The following is a 26,514-nucleotide window of genomic DNA, read 5'->3' as shown; positions in this document are numbered from 1 at the left end:
GCGAAAAAATTGCAACCGTATTCGTATAAACAAGCTTAAAAAACTCGTATAATTCAGTAAAACGTCATTGCTGACTCATGTCACGACAGGATTGGTCGAATCTGGACCAATAGTGGACGAGCAGCCGAACTACTTACACGCTACAGAGAGTTTAGGCAGGTAAGTTGAGTTTACTATCATCTGTACAGTATATAAATTAGGTACTGTAAGTCTAATACAGTACTGTAATTTTATACATTTCTTGTGAAAAAACATTTCTTATTCAACAGCCATAAAAATTATTTCTATTAATGATGTCTCCAAAGTTCAGTGAATTTTTCAAAGAAAAATAACTTATCAGAAAACTTTCGCCATTGCTTAAGCTTGTTTTCGTTGCAGAGCAGCGCTCCACAACGAAAACAAGTTTAAGCAATGGCGTCGTTGAACGGTACATACTCGGTAAGTAATCCTACAATTTTTTGTTTATAGCATAGTTTATATGGATTATTCCCAAAAAATTACACGTATTTTGGAAATGTTGAGTTGAATTAGTCTAGAATTGATTAATTTTATGAAAGAAAACCTTTCAAACAGCCATAGTCCGTAAATTGCATACGTGTCGGGCTGTGATTGGCTCATGTATTCAAGGACTCTTAGAACATCAGTTTCATAAAGAATGGAGCATATCTACCATGTTATGGGGGTCGACTGTAATTGTACAGCACTGTGTAACTGACCAAGGCACTACTATTTGACAAACATGTGAAATAAAACTTTGCAGAAATGTGCTATTGAACTTAGGAAAATGGGCTGCCAAGGGGTACAGAAGTCAAAAAAGGTCAAGCACCATTGATTTAGAGCATACTGAAATTTTCAGTTTTTTATGTCCCATTTAATTGTTAGATATTCTATTTCAAATATTTCAAGTTGGATTCTCTTCTTAGACATATAATAATCATTATGATTATATAAATTAATAACTGTACTAATCAAGATTTTAAGAATTATCCAAGTTCATAGTCATTAAATTATAGATTCAGCTATGTACAACACCTTTGCTATGACCCTGTTCATGAATAAATAAAGTTTAAGATTTTTAATATTTAAAGATATTTTTACAACTTTTGTAGAGAAACTCTGTAACAGTTGATTATTATTTACAAATTTTAACAAATATTTTAAGTGGTAATAATTACATTTTTAATTTTAGGTGATTTTGCTAGTGCTATTGAGACACTTGTCACTGCTATTTCGCTAATTAAACAGTCTAAGGTGGCTAATGATGATCGTTGTAAAATTTTGATTAGTTCTTTACAAGACACATTGCATGGTATTGAATCAAAATCTTACGGTTCAAGGTAAGCTGTTTTTAAAACTTTTATAAGAAATTAAAATATAACTCTTTTGGAAGGTTTATTAATTGATAAGTTAGTGAAGTTCATACCTAACAGGCAGTATCATAGCAACTGTGTCAAGTAGTGCTATTGCAAGAGCTGTTGCAGATGCTAGTGCAGGTAAAATCATCTTTCAGATTTCAGGTTTAAATTATACAAAAATTTAAATCAAATACAAACTAATAAACTATTCAGATTATAAGTTACTTCCATATTTGATTAATAAGGTATTTTAATAATTAGATGAATTGATATCAGTAGTTATATTATTGTCTTTTCTTAGTTTCAGTAATTTTATTAATGTTGAAATTATTGGAAAAGAACAGTTTAGAGCCACGATTCCCACCAGGGTATATGCTTGATGGTATAAGGGTACACAAGAAAATTATAATAATAATAATTGTGGAGGTACTATAAGAATATTTGGATTTTCCATTGTGGCCTTTGGTGATATGATGCTTAATTTTAAATAAAAATATAATTATATGTCCTTTCTTCAATGCTTTTTAACGTTTTAAAAAAACCTTACATGTACAGTTGACCCCCTATAACACAGGTTCCTATAGTTCATATTCCAATATCACGGCGAAAAAATTGCAACCGTATTCGTATAAACAAGCTTAAAAAACTCGTATAATTCAGTAAAACGTCATTGCTGACTCATGTCACGACAGGATTGGTCGAATCTGGACCAATAGTGGACGAGCAGCCGAACTACTTACACGCTACAGAGAGTTTAGGCAGGTAAGTTGAGTTTACTATCANATATATTACATATCATAAGCCATTAATATATTTAATAATTAAAAATTATTATATTGATAATTAAAATATATATATACAGTTGACATGTCTTAAAACAAACACTGATAAAGCGGATTCTTGTGTTAAAGCAAATTTTGCTGTTGTCCTGGCAAAATGCAATGGGAAAACTGACCTCTAAAATGTTCATATGGTGTTCTTTTGTGTAGGAGGTGATCTGTCTGCTAGTTGTTTCAATGTATTCCAAACTATTTTTGAGTTCGGTTTTCGATAAGGGAGATGGAGTATACACCCACAGCGAATGTTACCAAACTGTCAGGTCTTTGGCATTTCTGAGGAGAGAGAAGATATTTGGGCTCCTTTTATAGGCCATGTTGCTGTTATTGATATGTGCTATCTCTTTGTAAACAGGCCAGAGCTGGGTTGTACAAGTATGTGACCAGCTTGTGTGTCTCAGAGCAAGGTGGGTTGCAGGTCTTGGGTTGTGTGTGGTTGGTTTGGTGTTCTATGATTACCTAATAGACTTCTTATAAAATCCATGTTATACTGTCTGGTTGATGATGATTTGTAATTCTTGCATCCTATTGCTTGAATTGGATATGTGCAAAAATGCTCTACAGACTAGAAAGTTAAAAGTGGCCCATCTTGTATGAAATGAGATTGTGTGAGGATTGTTGAATGAATATGAGGTTAATAGATTGGTTTTCTGTACACTCCCGTAACTATGCATCCATCTCTGAATTTGATGTCAACATCTAAGAAGTCACTCCCTCATGGTTATGCTGTTCTAGGTTGAGCTATAACCCATAAAGGTTTATATTAAAGTCATCCAATACCAGTTGTATATCATGTTCAGTGTGCCAAAGAATAAAGATATTGTCTATGTATTGGGAACAGAGAACCATTCTGTTAAAATATTTAGTGAAGATGGAGACTTCCAGCTTACAGATGACCAATTCATAGAAGGTTCCCGAAAGTGGACTTCCCATTGGGACATCTTGCTGTTGTTGGTAAGTAGTTTCTTCAAAGGCAAATTGAGTAGGTGTGGCACAGAATGTCTGCCAATTCCAAGATGTTGGAGTGGTGATTGGACACATTATTGATGTGACGTATTAAGAAATCTCTTAAACAATAAAAACATGGCTCGGTCTTACTTTACGATATAGTAATTTGAAGTTGCACACTGTGAAGAATCCCTGACCTGGAAGTTGAATGTCCTTGAGTAAGGAGATAAGTTTCTGTGGACTCATGATTGTATGTGGGAAGGACGGCAGAATGTCATGAAACAAATTTAATAAGGAGGAACCAATCTCAGCCTCCAAAACACTGAGAATCTTTGCCTTTGCACAAACTTGACATGTGTTTATGCCTGGTAGTGGATAATGTCACATTCTTGACCATCCAAATTGAAAGAATCATCAATAATACTTTAACATCATAAATAAATAAATTTTTAATAATTTTAACATAATAAATGCTACAATTTCAGTATTTTAGTATATAAAATATATCTATAAGTGTTTTATAACATAGTGACCAGAGGGTCAGCAGCACCAGACCGATGATGCCTATGTCAGGACTGACACCACTGTGTCTTTTAGGCAGACACAGAAACCTTGTTGACTGCGTTTTCGATTTTATGTGAGCGGTTGTGAATGTAGGCGGTTTGAGTCTGGGGCGGAGACTGCCTGAGAGACAATGCAGCTGAAAGTGCACAACTTAATTATAAAGAAATAATACCCGTTTATTTATGTAAACTATTTTTAAAAAACATAGGATAACAGAGTTCTGTTACAGTGTTCATATAGCGTCATAAAATGGATAAAGCTTATGTAGCATAACATACTGGATAAGGGTGATATAGCATAACATAATAGTAGGTACTGGGTTAATAGATTCCTAACTGAGAGAGAGTTTACATTATTATGTGCAATGCTAAATATCTTGATCAGCTTGATTGAAGTCTTGAGGCTGCCAAATGTCCTGATGACGGTGTGGAGAGGGTTCAGGTAGGTTGGGTAGAATTAGGCTGCTTTATGGTACAGTTCACTATCAAATGTTCGTTGCTAAGCCGTCTATGGTAAACGGCGGTTAAAGAGATCAGTGATGGGACTCTCACATGAAAAGGAAGAGATTGGCAAATTCTCCTTGTCAGTTTCAATGTTTGTCTTTTCACTTCAGGGATCTTCCCCCTTGATTTCAATGCCCTTTTTAGGTGATGTTAAAGTTTTTGACCAATAGATGAATTTCGGATGAAAGTTCCTGGTGACACATACACTCAGAAGGTGTGTCATCTTTGGAAAGGAAGTAAATCTGGGGAAAGATGCGATCACATCCTTCCATTTTTTATTAAGTGTTGAGAAAATTTTTCTTTATATAATGTGTGAAATTTAAGCATTATTCTTAATTAATTTGATATATTTTGTTGTGGTTAATTAAAATTTCCATCTTATCCACACTCTTCCAACATCTAATGGATTTTGTTTTTATAGGAGTAAAGATAGGCCTCGTTCCCGAGAGAGAGAACGTTCTCGAGAGAGATCGTCTCGAAGAGAAAAATCTAGTAGACGTGATAGATCAAGAAGTAGAGATAGAGATTACAGAGAACGCAGTAGAGAACGAGATCGTTACCATGATGACCGTTACAGAGAGAAAGACAGAGATAGGGATCGAGACAGAGAACATCGTAGCAGTCGACATTAAAGCATTAAGGTCAGTTGTGATTTATATTCATAAACTTCTTATCTGTTTCTTATGTTTTCTTATTTGTTAAATTAATATATTAGAGATTTTAAAAGATTTTTTTCAGATTAACAGATGTATATAGGTAAGTATGTTTGTATTTACAAACTGATTTTGTGCAATATTTGGGGTCATTGTTTAATTTGAACTGAAGAATGAGTGGTATTTTTACTGTGCTGAATTTTTGTATTGTTTTAGAATTCTGTTAATAAATATTTGATGTAAATAATAATTTAGCATGTATGTATCAAAAGATTAAAATCATATGTATTTTCTTCTGAAATGAACTGACTCAGTCATTATCTCATTGATGATACAGAATTTGAAAAGTTCATTTATAACATGTTTAATCTGAATTTTCAGAATATTAATTTGAGAGTATGACTATTTATCATTATTTAGTTATGTTAATATTTTTAATTTGTCCTCCTTTTTGACAAAATTATATGGTCAGTGTTTAGTATAAAAATACTAGAAATATAAAAAAAGATGATTTTGAAAATTATTTAATTGTTTCATAATGTAATGTTTGCTTATTATGTATATTAGAAAGTAAAATTTAAAACTTTTGGAGTCGCCATTATTTAATCAGATTAAGCACTTTTTGGGATTGTAAAATCCCTAATCTGTTTAAATAATGGCAACTCCTTCAGTAATTTAATGTTTTACTTCTAATGTGTGTACCTGTTCCTGTTTTGTGTAACATTTACTGCTTTTAAATTCTTGTGTGCGGCATACTCAGAAATAAGTTTGGAGTCAAACAATTGTTTTATTAGTTTCTAAACATTTTTTATTGTATTTTTGGATACCACTATATATTTTTAAACTAAGATATGATTACAAATACTTACAAAGAGAAAGATAAGTTTGTCTAGACATTTTTTTTTAATTAATATTTTGAAAATTTACTAAAAAAATTTTTATATAAAAGTAATCTTTGTTTGAACATGATACATTCAATAAATAATAAGATAAGGGCTGGGTCAGTTTATATTCATTTCCAAATTAATGCTAGAATTTTTTTTAATCAGCTTATTAATTTACTCATTATTAAATAACTTTAATTAAACCTAGGTCGAAAATTTTTATTTTTTCCTTTAACATTTATGGAATTCTTTTATTTACAATTGTTATAATGATTTTTCCCCTTTAGTCCCTACTTCATAAATTTATAAGTTATGGTTGAATGTGTTTATTAGACAAAATAAAAATTAACAATTTTATTCTGTGATTATAAAAAAATTGAAAATAAATTTATTAGTAAGGAATAAATTTTATATATGATATGTCATAGTTTTTAATTGAAACATAATCACATTAGATAATCTAATAATTTATGAATTGCCATTTTATTTTGATTAAGAATTATTATAACAACTGTATAAGTAAACAGATGTTGAAAAATCTAAAGTAATTTTAATTATATATTCAAATAATTACAGGAACAATTTTTCTATTGATGATATTTTAATATTATAGTGTAATATTATATAGAAAATTTGCGAAAATTTAATTTTAAGTTATGTTGTATTGAAATACTATAGAAATTATTAGAATAAGATAGAATAAGGATGCATATTATTTTATTTCATTTCTTAAATCATCAATGAATATAAATGTCAAACTGCAAAAAAATTGTAATCTATTGATGTTTGAAGAATTTCTCTGTTTCTGAAGAGATGTTAACATTCAGTTAAATTATTTTTAAGCTTACATTTGTTTTTCTTCTTTCTCTTATTAAATGTTATGCTATGTTTTATATAACATATTATGTAGCAATGTATACATGTTTATAGATGCCTAAATACTGACATTATATACAGAAACTGAATATATAAAAATGTGAGGCAATGTAACAGTTCAGTCTGTTTATAATCTATCTCTATGTTTTAATGAAAAAATATAATTAAAATGAATGGATTTTTAAATTACAGTATGTTATTCAATACTATTATTATTATTATTTTGGTTTGTATTATATATTAAAATTATGAAAAACCACAAATCTGATATCAGAATGAATGATGGTAAATAATTAAATATGCATTATCTTTATTTATTGAAAGTCTACTGAATTATTTTTTTCTTAGCACTTGCTATTAGTTACAAGAATTACAATATATTCAAATTTAATAAAAGTTATTTTTATTTTACTTTACTTTATAAATAATTCTATTTTCAGTATTATATAATATCATGAAACAGAATAATGCATTGTCAATCAGTTTCAAATGTCATTTTATTATGTCTTGTATCCAGATTTTAATCTGGGTTGTTTGCAATTACATAATATGCTATATAATACAGCAGTGAATTATTTGGTGTAATTTATTCAAAATTCAAACACTGCTTTCATTTTACTAACACAATTTCTTTATTGTTGCTCTTATTATCAAACTTTTTCAATCTTTAAAAAAATAAACAAATATAGTGTGTTTAAACCTCCTCTTTTTTCTATGTTAAAATTAAAATGTCAAAATTATATTTCATTAAGCTATAAATTATTGTGGAGAAAACTATAAACATCTGAAATTTTCCTCCTAAGTTTTTTCTTTCAATAAGAGAAAGAACAACAGAAAACAAATATATTTTAACATTTATGTTAATTATATATTTTTAATAAATTCTTAAAAATCTGAAGCACAAAAAACATTGTTAACAAATTTATTTTGTAAAATCCATATTCTAATATAAAAGAAATATGCTTTCATCTTTTATTAGATTTAATTTAAATCTACATTTTTATAATAAGATGAAAAGTTATAATGTTTATTATAAGTTAAATCTGAGGTATAGTTGAAGATTTCCATTCTGAAGTACCATTAAATTTTCAAGAAAAAATTTTTGATATATATTTCTAAGTACACCTATCCCTCTTTTTTACACGAGAAAGAAACAGTTTATTTGAAAATTTTTAAATTTAACTCTTTTTGAACAATAATGCCATTTTAACAAAGTTACTCTTTTTGTTAAAATCAAGAGTTCATTTATCTTTTTTAAGCACAGTACAGTACATCAAAGAATGTTGTATGTTGATTTTATGTTTCCTGTGCTACCTTGTGTTTACTATATTTACATACACAAATAATGTTAATGATAAATGAAGTTAGAATAAAAAAAAAGCCTGTGTTTCGTAAATTACTTTTTTTTTTTGTTCCATTAAAGTTGTGGATCCTATGAAGCATTTTTCTACGTGATGCATGTACTGTTCTTCTTACGTGACCTTCTGTTTCACGGCACTCTTTGAAATGTATCCACTATGCAAAAAAGAGGGATAGGTACTGTACTGTACAATGATTTAGTCAGGATATGGAATGATATATGTTAAATACATTTTTCACATATAATTATTATTTGGCTGTTTTGAGAACCGTTTGTATATTGTAAGGTTTTACATAGTAAATTTTTTTTATTATTATTTTACTACTATTAATTATTTAGGATTTTTGTATTGGAAATTTCGATTGTTTTTCAAACTTTTCAAGAAATTTGTAATAAGATTACTATTTTTTGAATAAAAAATGTGTATAAAAACAACTTTGTCTAAAAAAATTTAAATTAGTAAAGTGGAGATTATCTAAAATTTATATAGTTTTATATTTAAAATGATTGCTTAATCTTATTCTAGCAATCTTCTTGTCTTTTACTGTTAGCTATATTTTTTGATTTGATGAATGTTTATTCAAACTCCAGTAGTCTTGTTTCACATGGTGTAGTAATAATTACAGATGTATATTTTCACAGGTAGTGGATGGCTAGATTAACTCTTGAATGCACAGGCATAATTCTGATTATTAATGCACATACTATTCTAATTATGAAATTCAGTATGTATAGTAAAAACATAAGTAAAATGTTTTAAATATGATTTAGATTTTTTCTATTAATTGTAAATTGTTGCATAAAAGTGTCTTTTTGTGCAACAATTTTATACATGATGTTATACAGATTTATGCAGAATTTAGTTTTGTACATACGAACCCATGTAAAACAAGACCATACTACATATAACTATAAATATTAAAAATTTGCTATTTTTTAATAATATATTTAATAGATAATTTTGGAAAAAGTATTTTTATTCATTAGTCAAACATTTATTAAATCAAAAATTGTATAGCTATAAAAAAGGATGAAAAAAATAGTACTTTAAATTTGAAAATAATTCAGTAATTTCTTCAAGATTTTGAATTTCACTTATCTGTTTTTCATTAAAACAAGTTGAAAACAGAATTAATCGCTAAACTATCAGTAGTTTGTTATTATCCTCGGATAAGACAAATTTTAAAGTTTTCGCGTAAATCTGTTATCTATATATTTTTATAATGCAAAATTTCAAACTGCTTGTTTCTGAATAAATGTAGTAATGTACAGTAAAAGATTTAATAAAATGAATATTTTAGTATGATTATCCACTGCTTCATTTTCACATAGACATTGATTTATATATATATATTATAAATATTCAATGTAAATGTGATTTCTGAACTTCAGCTAGACTTCCAGCAAAAAATGAAAATGTTCAGTTATTTTGTATAAAATTTGCTTAATATATTGTTAGTCTCATTTTAATTTTTTTCAAATATTGAATAGGAAAAATGATTAATGGTCAAGTATTTTGAATACTTGTATTCAAAATGTTTTGTAAATTATATTTATATGTGAAAAAATGTGTGTCTAATTGGTAGCTACTATTAAATGTTTAAAAAATACTTTGAAAGGTCAAAATACATTATTAAACAGGGTCCTTTCTTACAGAAACAATTAGATTTGGGATTGAAATAAATTTTGCACTGTATATACACTTAAATGCAATATGTAGGATTAGTTAGTTAAATGTTTGTATGAATTAAAACAGCTTTGTGTTTGTTGCACACTATTCACTGTAATAATAAACAGATTTTTTTTTTAATTTAGAAAGAAGGAAAAACGAGAAAACATTTTGCAAAAAAAAATAGTTTCATAATTTATGTAAATATATTAAATTTGCTTATATTTTAAACCCATATTTTTTCCTATATCAAAATAGTATCAATTTCATATGTTTAACAATGATTCTGATTTCATACACTGCTACCAGTGTTAATTTTTTTCATCAAATTTATAATTAATAGATTAATTAATAAAATAAATGTGATTAAAGTACAAATTGTTTCATACATCTTGTCTGGGCAATGTGTGGTACTTGGTTGTGACTCTGGAATTTTTATAAAGTTTAAGAGCTCCTTTTTTTTGGTAACTCAGTGACCTTACCATAGATTCATCAAATAATCTGTTCTCTTCAGTAAGTAAACAGACTTGTCTCTGCTATCACACATTTTTACAACCTGCCAAGATTTATGAAACAAGCTGTATGTAGTTTACTTTTAGTAATGTGATCTTTGAATTGCCTTACGAGGATAATTCACAGTGTTAATTTTCTATAATTAAAGATGATAATTTCGGTAATGTTCTAAATTTTAAGTTCAGATACTGTACTTATTTACTAATTAAAATAGCCATTTCAGTTACTGGCTTTATTGATAAGTCTCTTCAGTGTAAATTATTGTCGAAGTTTCTAGATAGTTTTTATTCAATCACTATTTTATAATATTCATTTATTTAAGTGTATGTATATGTTAAAATGACAAAATTTGATATTTAAATTTAGATTTTAAATTATGAACCATATTATTATTGTATTAATATTTCATTCAGCTTGCTGTCTTTTTCTCTTTGACTGGATTATCTAAAAATAACTTAATCCTTTTTTTCTTATATTTTTTTTCTGTTTTTATTAGAAATTTATATATCTGATATGTTTTTTTATTAACAAAACAAGAGTATTATTGAATGTAGCAAGATCATTTTTACTATATTGTTTGCTTGTGATAGAATTTTAACATAATGTATTCGGAACTTTAAAAAAATTCTTCTCGGATATTTATGTTTAAATAATGTATTTTTTGTTTTATTAAATTCTGTTATTTGTTTTTTAAAGTAGTAAGTTTAACTGGAAAATTAATTCTAAAATTAATACGTTATTATTTTACAAATGATATATCAAAACGAGTTACGAACATTCCCTATGCATGTTATAATACAAAAGAAAATTAGTTTTATTTTATTTCAAATTTGATTGAACTGTATAATTTGTTTTAATACTGTCATTTTTAAGTTGTTCCAGTTTATATATATTTTTTATATTTATATATATATTTTATATATATATATAACTGTTTGATAGTTTCATTGTTAAGTTCAAGCTGTAATTCAGGAAAAGTATCTAAATAGAACTTTGCAAATGTGATGTAGTGATGTGATTAAGAAGTATATTTTTTACAGTAATTGAGATAGAGGATGATGTGAATTCGGATTTCATTTCAGGGTAATTGTATAGTTTGCATAAAAAGAAATAATTTTTTGTCATTAATTAATTTCACATATTTTATGATAATGATTCTCAATTACAAATGTGCCTCTACACCATTTGTGCAACTGTATTAATAGCAACAACTGTATAATAGGTATTAAAGTATAGATAATAGTTTGTACATATTTTATAAGTTTTTTTTTATTTATTTTTCTTGAAAAAATTCACAGTTAAGTTAATTTTAATTGTGTGTGTCTGTATTTTATTTTTTATTAGTAAATTTGTATATAGTTTGTCGATGTAAATAAGTCTTAAAATGCAATATTATGATGCAAATACAAGAACGAGCACTTCGGTTTACTATAGATGAAATTTAAAAGTAAAATGTTGTAACACACTTTCTAATTTCAAGATATGTTCTTGAATTAAATTTTAACATTTCAGTTTTTTTTTTTTAAATAATCAGATTGAAAATTTATTTTTCTGTAATTCACTCATTGAATTTGAGAAATGAAAACATTTAATTATGAAATTTATAAATTATTGTATGTTAACTTTGTAGCATATTCAAATTCAATCTTGTTCAATTAATGTGTTTAAAGTTATAAACTGCCATAAAATTTCAAAAAAATCATTTTATTTTATTATGTAATACATAAAATATTCTGTTTTTAATATGTTAATTTGGTTTTGCATGCTCCTGTCTTCATAATAAAAAACATTTTACTTGTGACTTGAATAGCAAAAAGTTCATAAAGTGCTAATATGAAATAAGACAGAAATTCAAAAAAAATTATATTAGAAATGAAAGTTTTTGATTTTAATTATTTTATATATGGCATTAAAAAATGTATTTTTTTTTAAATCAAAAATAAATAATGACCATATTTATAATTATTGTTGTTTATCAATTTTGAAATATTTTTTGGCATTTAAAATTTTTAATTGTAGTAAAAATCTTTTTTTGTAAAAGACTATTTCAAAAAAAAGCCTCGACATTTTGTTTTTCTTCTTTATAAAATGGGAATGTGAAATTAAATTAAATTTAAAAATCTGTAATGTGATAAATAAACAAAATTTCAATTCTTTTTCGTGATTTGTAATTAATATATGTTGATTTGGATCATAATTTTTGCACATTAATTATATATTAAACATTGTTAATTTAAGTAAAAATATTTTGAATAGAAAAAAATATTGAACGTGTGCTGTTCAATATTTTCTTCGTAATGATAATTTTTCAAAAGGAAAAAAATGTAATTATAGATTTTAATTTTAAAGTAAAAAATAAACTCGGTAATTTGTAACTTGATGTTAATGATAATTTTTCTTCCTCGATTAACATAGAATAATGTTACCTAGGCTTTTTCTTTGTGTTGTTGTTTAATATTTCTTAACAAAGAGTTCTCTGTATTTTTCTTCATTGAAATATGAGAATTATAATGCCATTTATTTGTAAACGATTTTATTCCCTTTTAAAAATCGTTTAGTCGACCGCGAAAAATTGAATTTGATCTTAAATTTTGCTTAATTTATTAATTTCATACAGCTTCTTTGTGCTATGTAATTGCATTTTTAATATAAAATCTCTCTTTATTTGTACTGAAATTATTTCTTTACTTTTAAATATAATAATAATACATTCAAAATCATTTTTAATAAATTTTGTTTTCACACATTTGTTTAGAAATTATAATTTGTTACACAGTTTGTCAGCTATGTAAATGATTATTTAAAATAAAAATAAATTTGGAATGCATTATTGTGAAAATAATAAATTGTTTTATGAAATGAAGTTAAGAAATTAAATCGTTAATCATTTGCGGCGGTGAATTATCCGTCTAAAATGTTCCTAATCTTGATACGCGAACCGAACTTGTTCAAATATTAACAAATTGTACATTGTATATTAAACTGCCATTGTTGATATAAGAGTTTATTTTTATCCTGTACTTCCTATGTTTGCTTGCGGTATTTTTATTTAATTTTTTTTTTATAGTTTGTTAATGAAACATCTTACGCATAGTTCTAAACTTTTTCATGTGAATTGTTGTTTATTTATTAACCATTTCAATTATACTCTGAGACATTTAAAAATTAACATCTGTAAATTTTATTATTAGTGGAAAATATTTACTTTATAACATTTCTAGTAACAAGTTTATAGATATAAAATGAGGAAAGAGAATTATTTTCAGACATATAATTCAAACCTCAACAAATGGATTTCAAAATTTTATTTGAGTAAGTTTTTTTTTAAATAAAAGGCATTACTCACGGAACTCAAATATTTCTGGTGAGATTTTTCTCTTAAAAGTACAGCAAGTCCTCGCTTAACGTTGTTTTGTTATAATGTCATCCAGGAAGGATACAAATATATCTGTAATCAATAATAATTTACAGTTACTGTTGTTGAATTTTCTTACAAATGATGATCTAATTATAATAATATTAACCAAATAATGTCTTGTTTATATTATTTACACTATAATAAAATTGGCTTCATTATGTATTTTTGCTTAACATCGAAGTTTCCAAGAACTCCTTGACAATGCTAAGCAAGGACTGCGTATAAATTAACCAATTGTTTTAAGTTCTGCATTATGTCTAGCCTATGATATTTGTTAAATTCATATTATTCTAGAATTTAATTGTCATAGTTTTTATAATCATTTTGTTTTAATCCCTTAAATTCATTTATGTATGTCAGATGTTTACACTGTCAGCATCTGACGTGTAAACATTGACATTACATCGACAGTGTAAATATCTAACATTATATCTAATTTTTGGCATAAACTTTGGAAAATTATTTATCTATTCTAATGGAAACTGTGAGAGAACTGTTCTATTCATTTATTATTTTTTTAATGATATTTTCTCTCTAAGTAGTTGATTATTCTTTACGTAAATATAGCCAGAAATATTATATAGTACGTGAATTATCATAACAATAATTAAATTTTTGTGTTCTGCCAGCCATTAAAGTTTTCCCATTTTCCTATATAATAAAATGGATTTTTTATAGTTGTTGTATTTTATAATTTTTCAGCTTCCTCTGTCTCTGTATTTATAAATTAATTTTTGGGATTAGTTATTTTGCAATAGAAATTGCAGATGCATATTAATGTGGCAGTGCAGTTTTAATGAATGTAACAATTGATCTCTCTGCGTAATCATACATACATACGGAATGTCTCTTATAAAACAAAAGTAACGCCAAAAGTGTGTTCGTCAAAACTGCACCGCCACATTTATTTATAATGTTGTGATGTGTTCCGTTATTTCTGTATCCTCTTTTGTGTTCTTTTTTCTTTATAGATATATTGTATTACATTACGTTTTGTAAGAATTTACTGTAATGAAATAGTTGTATAATATGCATATCATTATTTACATTTATGATGATCTCTGCAAAAAGAATAGTTAGGCAGAAAACTGTGTTATTTATTAAATACACATTTTTATAGATTTAAACAGAACAGTTTTTATAATTTCGATTGGAAAATATTCTTCTCATTTTTTTTTATTCAAAGAAGAAAGTAAGTTCTTACTTCTGGTAAAATTATGAGAGTTTGTGATGATTTTTCTCTTAAAATTTGAGTATAAAATTATTTTGATCATTATTTACTTTAGGTATTTAAATAAGTCTGCAGAATGTCTTTTTGTTGTGTAACACCAAGCATAATGTCATATTGATATTAATCTACTGAATCTATTAGGTTACTTAATAATTTGGGGAATTTGGATTTTTATGTCCATTAACCCGATGTTTGATTAAGGCCAAATGATCTGCCAGATTATGTCGGACTATAATATGGCTACTATTTAATAATTAAATATTTAGTAATTTTGCGTAGAGATTGGCATTAGGCACCATCTCTTGATAAATGGAGGATGTATTAAGTGGACACTTAAGGCGGCACCTTGAGTAATTAGTCTGGTGATATCTAAATTATTAATAGTTCTGGAGACTAAGATCAGATGGAGGTCCAAGTAGCATAACTGGCAGTCATGGGAGTAGCATAAACATCCTCATGGTATGTGGGAGTTTCAGGTTTAAATCCCTCTCTGGGAATTCTTTTCTTAAAGAGCTTTCTAAATTAAAAATTTAATAATTATAAATAAATTAATATTTTAATTTAATACAAGATGGCACCTAATGCCTCCCTTTTTGGTCAAATTTATAATTATTATAGCTGATATTTAGCCCAGTCATACAGCAGTTGTAGCTTTATTAATTATTAAATTTATCAAGAGATGCTATTTTACAGATATATTATCTATTAATGATTAGGGTGATTAAATAATTAACTGTATTTAGAATAAAAATAGTTTATAAACCTGCATCTCTTGTATTTGCAGATAGGCAGATCTGTGAGAATGGGGGATTCCAGGTTAATCCCTTTTCCACATGCAAGATGGTAAAATCAGTTAAGAAGATTCGTAAAAATCTTCTCATCAGTCTTGACACCTGTTAGGATAAACTAGTCACATCTGACCTCATGACTAATTTATCTTATCTTATGAGTTGCTTAAGATATAAATGTAACTTGACTGGAATTTTAGGAGGGTTTATTAAATACAAAATTATTACATGGTTCGTGGACCGACAATGGAGTTAGGCATAAGATCAAATGACAACTACAATACGTCAGGAATATATCTATCTATCTATCTATTTATTTAAACATAACTATAACTATCATCTATAAAGTTTGTGGTGTCATGTGTGAGTAGCCAGGAGATCTTTTCAGATAGACTGGCTGCCAAAAGACTGTTGCTCGCTTAGCACCACCCAGGGATCACATGTACGGTACTTTATGGTTAAACCTACAGACGTGAGCAACACCAACCCCCTATCATCTATAAATAAAGGAGTACATTAATAACAAAATGGTTAACACCGATATGAATATAAATAAGAGGATTTTGATCAAATCCACTAAACTAATTTAGAGAGAGAGTTCCCATATTTATTTGAGTTAAATATAATACTCATTTCAGTTCCCTATTTTTTCTGAATCATTGGCATGGTCTGGCCACAGTTTCTTGCTTTTGGCAGGAAAGTCTTTCGGTTTAGACACGAACTTTCTTGAGAATTCAGTTTCCAGTTCCAGTATTGAGCGTTTGTGATTTGGTCTTATAGGATTTTGTTTGTCCTATAATTAAGACGATTCGAGTCACTTGAAGAGAGAAACAACAAGGAACTTCCTTGTTAGGTCGATATCAAAGTCAACATCTTTCCTCAGGAACTTCGTTCTAAGACAAAAGAATGGCCCTCTGTGACTCATAACTATAAACAAAAAGGTTTTGTTTGTTAAAGTTTTTAAATTTTATCAATTTAAACAAAAAGTGTCAGCCTTAGATTCTCTCAGATCTGTATAACTAGCGATCAAAATATACTCCACTTGAACATTGTCAATCAGAATTTATATACGCTTAAACCTGTTTTGGAATATTATGGTGGCGTAACTGGAAAAATACTCATTTTATTTGTAAAAATTGTTGATTTCAGTCTTGTTCAAAATAAGCATGTCTATCAGAGAGTCTTAATTGAATTCCAGTGAGATTTAATTTGAAATAAAACTTTCAGACTAACATTTTCAATCTACAAATTGAGATCTTCAGTTCCTCTTGCAGGAGTTCAATTAAGGTTTTTTGATAGATATGTTTATTGCCAAATTATTTCAGTCTCCCAATTGATATTGGAACTCCTGTTTTAAATAATTTTTTTTCTCAAACATTTCTAAATTGTTTAATTTAAAAATTATTTTCCATTAAAATATCAGTTGAATAATATAATTATTGATGATCATAATCGTTATTTTTCTCCAAATTATTAATGATAATTATTTGGAAAAATTTATCATTAGAACAAATAATCTATGCAATAATGTAAGTATCTAAATGTCTTGTAATATTTTTTTTCTGTCTAACTTTTGTGAATATCTAAAACTTTTAATAAAAATAACAAATGTGTTTTGTATTAACTCAAATCAAGGTAATAGTTTTAAAACATAATTTCCAGCCTTTATCTCATAATTATCATCATACTTGAAAATAGTTTTTAAGATTTTAATACATTTTGTCATTTCTCTCTATTTTTCAGAATTTAACAGCTAATTGTAAGCAGGTATACCATAAATTACGGCACATATAAGTTGACGCTTTAAGCTTGAAAAGTCTCCAATGTACATGTATATATCATGTCCACATTTCAGTTCCTGCTTACTGAATGTTTAGAAGTAGATTTATATGGCAAATAAGACTAAGGGTGCGACTATGCAGACACGAACGAGCGAATTTGCTGAGCAAGTGAGAATATGTGGTGAGAAGAGGTGAGACGCGATAAATATCAAAACCTGTCAGATATGTGCGAGAACCAGAAATTCGTTCTCGCTAGCGTTATTTTTACTTCTTGTTTGTGCATGGTTTTCCTTTGCGAAAACTAAATCGCTTGCTCTAAATTCGCGTCTGCATAGTCGCACCCTAAGAAAATTTTGAGATCAACGAGATACAGATTGACTTATACACGATAATTTATGGTATACAAAAATGTTGAGGAATAATAATTAATTATTAATAATGATGCATTACAACAAGTAAGTTTTAATAAACATTTTATATATCTGTAAAACTAATCTTACTAAAGAAATTTTATTTGAGTGCCTGGTAAATCACATTCTTTTCATGGAATACAAATTTTGAATCTCATGTTCTTATTAATTTAAAATTATTAAATTGTAAAATAATCTGATTGCAAAAATGATTAACTTGCAAATTTAACAATTATTGCAATTTAAAAGGATTAAGTAATGAAAGACCATATTCTATTATAAAATTTATATTAAAATTTGGCATTACAGCAAGTTTCTTAGTCTGTATCTTAGTATCTGTAGATAAGAGGGATTCTTGAAAATATTAAACTTCATAATAAATCCTAATTACTTATAAATTGTTTTACTATAAAATAAATAAATCAAAACATTTATTTAGGAATTGGGATATTAGATTTTAATTTTTATATGAAGTGTGCAATGCCATAATGTTGTAAATGCCATTTTTCTCTAAATATATTTTATTGAAGAAATGAATTTTAAACAATGTTTTCTGTTGCAAAAAAATATTGTAGTGATAGCGGCACTGTATGTGGCTGTATTTTGAAGTTAAATTTGTGCGCAAACCTTATTGCATTGTACGTTTTATGTATTATTAAATCTAGCTATGAAATGCTTAAATGTACACTAGTTTACAAGTATACAAAAATCACACATGCAATTTCTATTTTTACACTAACTTGTAAGTTTGGAAAAAGTTAACATTTTTAAGATAAAGATAATTAATTGTTTTTTATATATGAAAATAATTAAAATATAATGAAAGTTTCAAATTAATTAATTTATTAAAAAATATCTTAACTCTGAAAATAAGGTTACTAAAAAGCAAACAACACTTTTGCTTTACTAAAACTTTTTTTTTGTGAATGTACAGTACAAAATGAACTATAACTAATGGTAATAAATGTATTAGTACTGAAAGTATCTGGTGTAACAAAAATTGAAAGCTAAGTCTCAATAAACATATTTCATAAAACCTGTGTAAAGTAATTAGAGTCTTATGTGCCTGGGGAAAAAATGCAAAGAAAGATCTTGCATTACAGGAGGCTCCTATAATTGAAGATAAAAGGTTAACACTCCTATGAAGAGCTTAATACAAAGTATGCAATATAAAATAGGAGTCTGTCCATTTTTACCAACTCTGACTCCTCTAGCAGCAAATTTGCTGTCAACTCATTCCTTTGTCAGTTACAGCTGTAGCAGAGTTATAAGAATGAGTTGAAAATACATTCAATGGCTATTAGAAATCAGCTTGGGAATTTAGAGCAAGTAAGATACAGTAATACCTCAACTTATGCGAACCCGGAGTTACGCGATTTTCAAATCTCGTCGATTCGTCTTTTGTTTGAGCACCACGCAACTCTTGATTACTCACTCCCCCCACACTATTGTTCAGCTTACATGTTCGGACATGTGTCACGCGGAATCAACACATAGCTACAATTTATTTTGTGTTATTTATTTCTGTGTTTGTTATATCTACGGAAACTTGAGAGACTCTACGTGGTGATTTCTTGTAACTGTGAACGAATCAAAAGACAAAATAAGATTAACGAGAACATTTATTAGCTTACATACATCCCACTTGGTTTTTACACAAATTGTGAAATTATACCCCGACTTACGTGGTCATCGCTCGGTCCTACTTATTGCATAAGTTCGGGGTATTACTGTATTCAGTATTATGACATCTCGATAGTTGTGGGGCAGAGTGTAGTAATCACTTTAAACATCTCTGATGTAAGAATGTAAAATAGGCTCTAACTCCTTCCCTATAGGTTTTTGATCTGTTTATTGGGAGTTTTAATTTTAGGTATGTTTAGGTTTTAAGTTAAATAACTAACATTAATTACCAACAGCTATGATTCACCTTGTATAAACAGCTAAGTTCTTTTTGGCTTTAATTCATCTTCGAAATGTATTTTATCCAAGTGCTCAAGATGAGTTGATCAAAAACTTGAAACTTCTTGAATGTTAGATACTTATAGAAGAAAGCTCCAATAATGTATAATTTTTATTGTAGTTAATAGTTTTGTATTTTTGTTTTTATCCTCTAGATTTTGGAATCTGGTTGGCTTTTTGTTGCAATTATTAGTTGATTCCATTTTATTCTGTCTGATATTAAAGCCCCCAGTTCATGAATTTTAATTTATTAGTATCATATAAGGTTGTCATCATTGTTTTTATTTGTAGATTTGTTTGCCCCATTTGATAAATGCTGAGATTTGGACCAAATAGATCCGTTCCTAATATACCATATTTACTCACTTGTAAGACGAGGTTTTCGTTCATTTTTCACTGCTTCAAAAACCTAGGTCATCTTATGCGCGTGAGCAAAGGATCCTTTGCATTTTTGCAATAACTTCTGTGAACCGTGTATAGTTCATGCTGCTGTTTTAGGTCTACAGGGTATTTATCGTAAGTTGGAACCTACTGTAAACAAATTAAAACACATCCCGTTTGTTTTTTGGTTTACTTCCGCATCCATCAATTAAAAACTGCATTGCATCTCATTTTTCCCAGATAATAGTTCCCCATTACTTATAAAATCTTTAATGAAATACAAACCACTTAGCATTGATTATAAATGTAGTTATTTCATATATGTTAAATTGTTATTTTTAATGGATATTAGCACATTCTGAATCATTAAAAATAAATTTTTTCCGATCATGCTCATTATAGTGTTTTTGGTTTTGTTTTCCATTCATCACGTATTAAGGTAAACATGATTGTTTGCCTTAATACATGCATTTGATATTTTATTTGTGATTAAACAAAATAGATTTATTAATACAATTCTAATTTTTTTTTATTTTGATCTTTAAAGTCACACCTCGTCTTATATGTGAGTAAATACAATATATATAATTGATATTTTATATTACAGTAACATATATTCTTTGAATGCAATTTCTTTTATTGATCTGTTAATTTTTTATGATGATGATTGTGTATTTTACTTGAAAATAATACTTTTGAATAATAATTTCTGTAATTTTGTTCTTTCCTTTCATTGGACAGAGGTTATATTATGCCATTTTTCTGTTTTTCACTTTATATTTATTTCTGTTCACATTGTACACTTTTCCTATGAATCTATTCACATATTAAAAAAATAGTGTTAAATTTTAAACCATACTTTATACATTTTTTAAAAAGTTTTGTTTCTTTAATTGTTATAAACTGATAGAAAATCACTTCCATAATATGTTATCATATTGAAAATAAACTATCATTATATTGATCTTTATTTCTTCAAAAACTGAAAATGTGAATATAAATGTTCTCTGTTTTAAATTATTTTATTCTGTTTATTCATGCATCTTCATATTTATACTTTTGTAACATAAAACTAGAAAGACATTTTTGTAATCATTTCAAAAATTCAAAGCTTATCTTTAAAAATTTCCATATAATTCAAGCTGTTAATGTTTGTTGCTAGGCTATGCATTTATATTTCTAATATAATTATTAAAGTTTTAAATTAATCGTCACACAAGATGCAAAACAAGGATGATATAGAATACATTCATCGTATATAAAATGAGTGAAAAATTCTGTTTATCGGTATTTTAAAGTAAAGCTTTCATTTCACTCCAAAATTATTTAATTTTTAAGTATAAAAACCACAATAATTGTTTGGTTAAATCTGTATCTTGATTTGTTAGGCAAAATAACTGGATTGGTTCATTATTAATTTAATATTTTATAACAGCTGAATGTAGATTAGTATTACATGAAACAAAATTAAATTTTACCAAATTTTTAGTAAATGATTGATTAAACTTGAAAAATTAACTCCCAAAAGAGATTCAGATATCAACATTTGACTTCAGATAAGAACTTAAGCTTTTTTTATATACAGTAGAGCATCGATTATCCAACTCAATTGGAGACTCAGGTTGGTTGGATAACTGAAAAAATCAGATAACCGAAAAGAAGGGGANTTTAATAGAACCTTAATTAATATTTCAATCATTTGACAGTTGTTTACTAACAGAAAATATAATTACTGAGAAGATAATTAAGTTCCAGAAAATAATATTTATTTATTTATGCCCCAAAAAATAAATACAATTATTTCATTGTTCTTTTGACTAATGCCAAATAAGCAAAATGATCATAATTTGCTAATTTATATTTAATGATGTAATGAATATGTGTAATTGTTGTTTGTGCTTCAGAACATTTTCTACCATAAAATATATTAATTGTTGATACTCTTTCTAGATGAGTTTTTTTGTTGCTTTTGACCTATCTGTATATGACTGCAATTCGATACTTAAATTAATTTACAGTTTTTCTTTTTGGGATTACTTAAATTAACTGACTTGTGTGTTATAAGATAAACAAACCAACCATTAAGGAGATAAATACTTTAAGGTTTTAGAAGCATTTTTGGGATTCTTCATTACTTAATTTCAATAACTTTGCAAATTAAACAGTTAACTTTGTGTGTTAAGTCGTTTAGTTAAATAAATAATACGAAGAAGATAACAAAGAATTCTTTAGATAAACAGCTTGTCTGTTTATTCTGTAATGGAATTATTATGCAAAATTTTAACACAGCAATGCAATTACCTATTTTCATTTAAAAATTATATATATAATGAAATTTAGATACTGTATGTGCAAACAAAAATGGAAGCACATACACAAAAACAAAAAGCTGCTGCTTTTTAACAGTTTGAAAAGTAAAAGATTTTTGTTTGACTTTCTGTTGAATTATGTGTGAGAAGATTTCATCATAAAAGTGTGTAAAATATATTATGATAATAATGTAATAGAGTTAAAATTGAGTATGATTAAAATTTGATATAAACATATGTTTTATATTAAAATATAAACATGACTCGGATGACAACAAAATTACAGTAGAGCATCGATTATCCGACTCAATTGGGGACTCAGGTTGGTCAGATAACTGAAAAAATCGGATAATCGAAAAGAAGGAAAAAATACACTATTAAGATACTATATCCCATGTAATTAGTTTATTAGTATATCGCTATTAACCAACTTTGCGTTGCATTTTCATCGATGTTTAGCCTAACAAATTTTTTAAAAATAATAATCACTATTGTATCGTAAAAAATTATTTTTAAATTATTTTATTGCTCATGAAACAACCAACCACTCATAATTAGAAAATTAAGTCTCGTTTAAATACTGGCCTCCCTTCAATGGTCGAGCCGTTGATGCCAGCTAAAACATGCAAAAATTTACAAAAATAATATTAAAGTAGCCAAGACATAGCCAAATATTGTAGTGCCACATCACTAGCGGACATTTGAAATTTACCGACTAGACAAAATCGGTTAACCGATGTGACGATTAATCGGGGATCGGATAATCGATGCTCTACTGAAAATATAAAAAAGTTTAATTGTAATCTTGAAGTCTACACTATAGAATTTTTCAATTCTTCTAACAAATATAACAGTAATCATGCTTTATATATATATATTTTAGTACAGCCACCAGGTATGGAGAATCGGCAGAAAAATATGTGACTCCCATCTCCGAAGGCTGCTCCTCACTTAATGTGACCTACTTTTTTAACAACTGCTTGTGCTTATGATCCACTCTCAAGGGAATCCCCTTCCTTAAACTTGGTCTACTTCCCATATTTATCATTACTCACTATATACAGTGTTTGCAATCTCCAATACTGCATATTTCATTTATAAATTTATACTTTACTGTGCATTCCATTTGAAGAAGTTGGTGACTAAAATATCAATCTGAATGTCTTTTTTTTTTATAAATAAACTTTAATTTTTTTGGTACATTATTTTTATAATTTTTAATGTTAATAATATGCAAACTAAAGCAAAGTCTGAGTTTCCTTTAGAGTTTTTCTTTATCTAGAGTAAGTAAAAAGAACCTCCCCATTTAACAACCTAGTCGGATGAACAGAAACAAGTGAGGACTGATTATACTAATTTACAGAAATTATAAATGACTTATCAAAAAAATGTTTGATCTCTAACCACAATGTTCTGAATTATATAGAGCAATAGTTTCCAGTCCTTTTTCTGCAATTTTGTTTGATCATTAACAAATTTTCGTGGCCTCAACATTAAATGTATACTTAATGTATTCATTTAGTTTTCTTAAGCAGTAAAATGATTATAAATATAGTTATTTTGACTGTAAATTAGATTACACTTAAAGAAAATTTACTATAAATATTAACATACATTTTAGTTTCGGTATTAATTAAAGAAAATTTTAAATATTTGTTGGAATTTGTTCAGTTGTGTTATATCAGAAAACTTGTACAGTGTGTGTCTATGTTCTTACCATATAAATATTTTTTGCTTTGGAGAGGGAAATGTATTTTGATACTAAAAGAATTTTCAGAAGAGAAATAATAAAGTAATTTATTTAAATAAGTTGATTTAATTGTGTACGGGTATACGGGTTCCAGGAACAAGAAAACTGTCGGAAAAGCCACAAAACGATAAAATCTATATGGGAGTAGAATGTTGTTAGTCGGTTAATCGGGTGTTGTTAGTAGTGCCGATGTCGAAATAAATGTTTGTTCTAATTGCATTGGATAAATAGGTTTTCCAATTGTAAATATATGTATATGGATAAAATTGTTTTGCATTTATTTTTGATGAGTCCAAAAAATGCATCATCATAAAAATTTAATTTTGTCTCCCTTANCGAGCCGTTGATGCCAGCTAAAACATGCAAAAATTTAACAAAAATAATATTAAAGTAACCAAGACATAGCCAAATATTGTAATGCCACATCACTAGCGGACATTTGAAGTTTGCCGACTAGAACAGTCGTTTAACCAATGTGACAGTTAATTGGGGGTCGGATAATCGATGCTCTACTGTATATGTATTAAAAAGGAATATTTATTATATTTTAATATTGATAATTATTTGTCATAAAATTTATTAATTTTATGATTTATTATTGAATTATTGCATTATCATATTGTATTTGTTTTATTTTTGATTTTACTTACCTGGCTTACTATCTTCTCTTACTATATAGTTACTTTATTTTGTTTATTACAGTTGAGCCCCCTATAGCACTGTTGATAATTCTGTTTTATATGAATTCCATGTTGTACGAGTCACTTAGATTTTACAAATACCTGAGCTATTCACAGCCCGGCACACATAGGCTATTTGTAAAATCTAAGTGACTCGTACAACATGGAATTCACATCAAATGAAATTATCAACACTGTTATAGGGGGGTCAACCATATTAGATTTAATATTTTAAAATATAAATCACAATTTTGTCTCATTTTAATTTTTAAAAATTTTTGAAGTTTGATCATTTGACATTTTTAATTTTATATTGGCTATATTATTCAATTAGTTATTATGTAAGTATGAAATTAAAACATCAGTTATTATGTAAGGCTGATGTGATATGATTTTCTGATATGATACTGTTTAAAAGAATTGTGTATAGTTAATGCTCTAATAGTTTAAGAATCAAAAAAAAGTAATGGGTGTGTCTAGGTGATAAATAGCTAAATAGTCTAGCCAATGTTAGTTGACTTTTTATAAAATAAACTGTATCATTAACTTGGCTTCTTTAGCTGCTTTGCCACTTGGTTGTTGTTTATTTCTAAACTGACAAGAGTTTTATGGATCAATGCTAGATGGATTTGTGAAAACAGATGGGTCTCTAATAAAAAGCTGTTAATTAGACAAAATTTTGAAGCTAATGTAATATATTTTTAAAGTTATATTTAAATAATGAGTGATAATTTATTATGCATTTCTAAAATTATTTTAAAATTCTTAATTTTCTTTAATAAATAATTTTCTCTTCTCTTTTTATGCTTCATTGTAAAGTGTTGTCAAGTCTAGGGATTTGTCCCTATATCTAGAGAATTTCAATTTCCAAAGTGATATATTTGTAAATTTTTGTCAAATCTAGAAGAATTTTAAAAAGGATGTATCTCATACAATTTTTGGCAAGTTTTATTGAAATTTATTCATGATCAATAAAATATTTTGTTTTTCTTAATGTGGATATCCTGTGATAGTCATTAATAATAATAAAAATCTATTAATTATTACATTATGTACTTATTGAATTCTACACTAATATGGCACATTACATTTAAGCTAATATTAATTACAGCATTCTTTTGTTTACAAATAAAAATATTGATGTATGGTATATTATTAAATTGTATTATTATTGACTTCTGCATTTTTTTTTAAATCTTTTGAAAATGTATCTGAAAAGATTCTGTTGTTTTCTAAAATGTATTTATTTATTTTACTTCATTTATAACAATTCCACATAACCTGGCAATTGGCACATAGTGCCATAACCAGTAATAAATCATTGAGGGCTATAGGGACAAACTGAAAAAATTCTTACTGATATTTTTCTCTTTTCTAGCCAGCCCTATTCCTATTAGCTGCAGCTCAAGTATAAAATGTGAGCTATTTGTCTTAGGCTGACAAATGTTGATATCATGTTTAAAAAATTATTTTATTGGTTCTGCCATGTAAGTTTTTTAATAATCATGACAAAGCTTATTGAGTATTCATCTGTGATAACTTAAATCAACTTAAAAGTAGTTCTAATAAAAACCTCATTCAACTTAGTCTCTTTTTGTTTCCAGTACTGCTTAATGATGATCTAATATTTAAAGACAAACATT

At 27.1% G+C, this 26,514-nt stretch overlaps 1 protein-coding gene across 8 annotated transcripts in view; it reads left to right on the top strand.

The window, feature by feature from the left end:
* Nucleotides 1-5,289, top strand: part of LOC111619713 (cleavage and polyadenylation specificity factor subunit 6-like) — a 63,765-nt gene extending 58,476 nt beyond the window's left edge. For 7 of the 8 annotated variants that reach the window (XM_023361491.1, XM_023361492.1, XM_023361488.1 and 4 more), the window contains 2 exons: nucleotides 1,190-1,337; nucleotides 4,628-5,289. In XM_023361491.1, the coding sequence (XP_023217259.1) occupies nucleotides 1,190-1,337; nucleotides 4,628-4,838 (359 nt within the window). In that variant the 3' untranslated portion in view covers nucleotides 4,839-5,289. The remainder of the gene's footprint in view (nucleotides 1-1,189; nucleotides 1,338-4,627) is intronic. The other variant, XM_023361489.1, reaches the window with a different exon arrangement.
* Nucleotides 5,290-26,514: the final 21,225 nt, after the last annotated feature.

The sequence above is a fragment of the Centruroides sculpturatus genome, unplaced genomic scaffold (assembly GCF_000671375.1).
Source record: "Centruroides sculpturatus isolate CEXI.00-Female unplaced genomic scaffold, Cexi_2.0 scaffold141, whole genome shotgun sequence".
Lineage (NCBI taxonomy): Eukaryota > Metazoa > Arthropoda > Arachnida > Scorpiones > Buthidae > Centruroides > Centruroides sculpturatus.
Note: the sequence above shows the minus strand (reverse complement) of the source record. Positions and strands in the feature narration are given on the sequence as shown.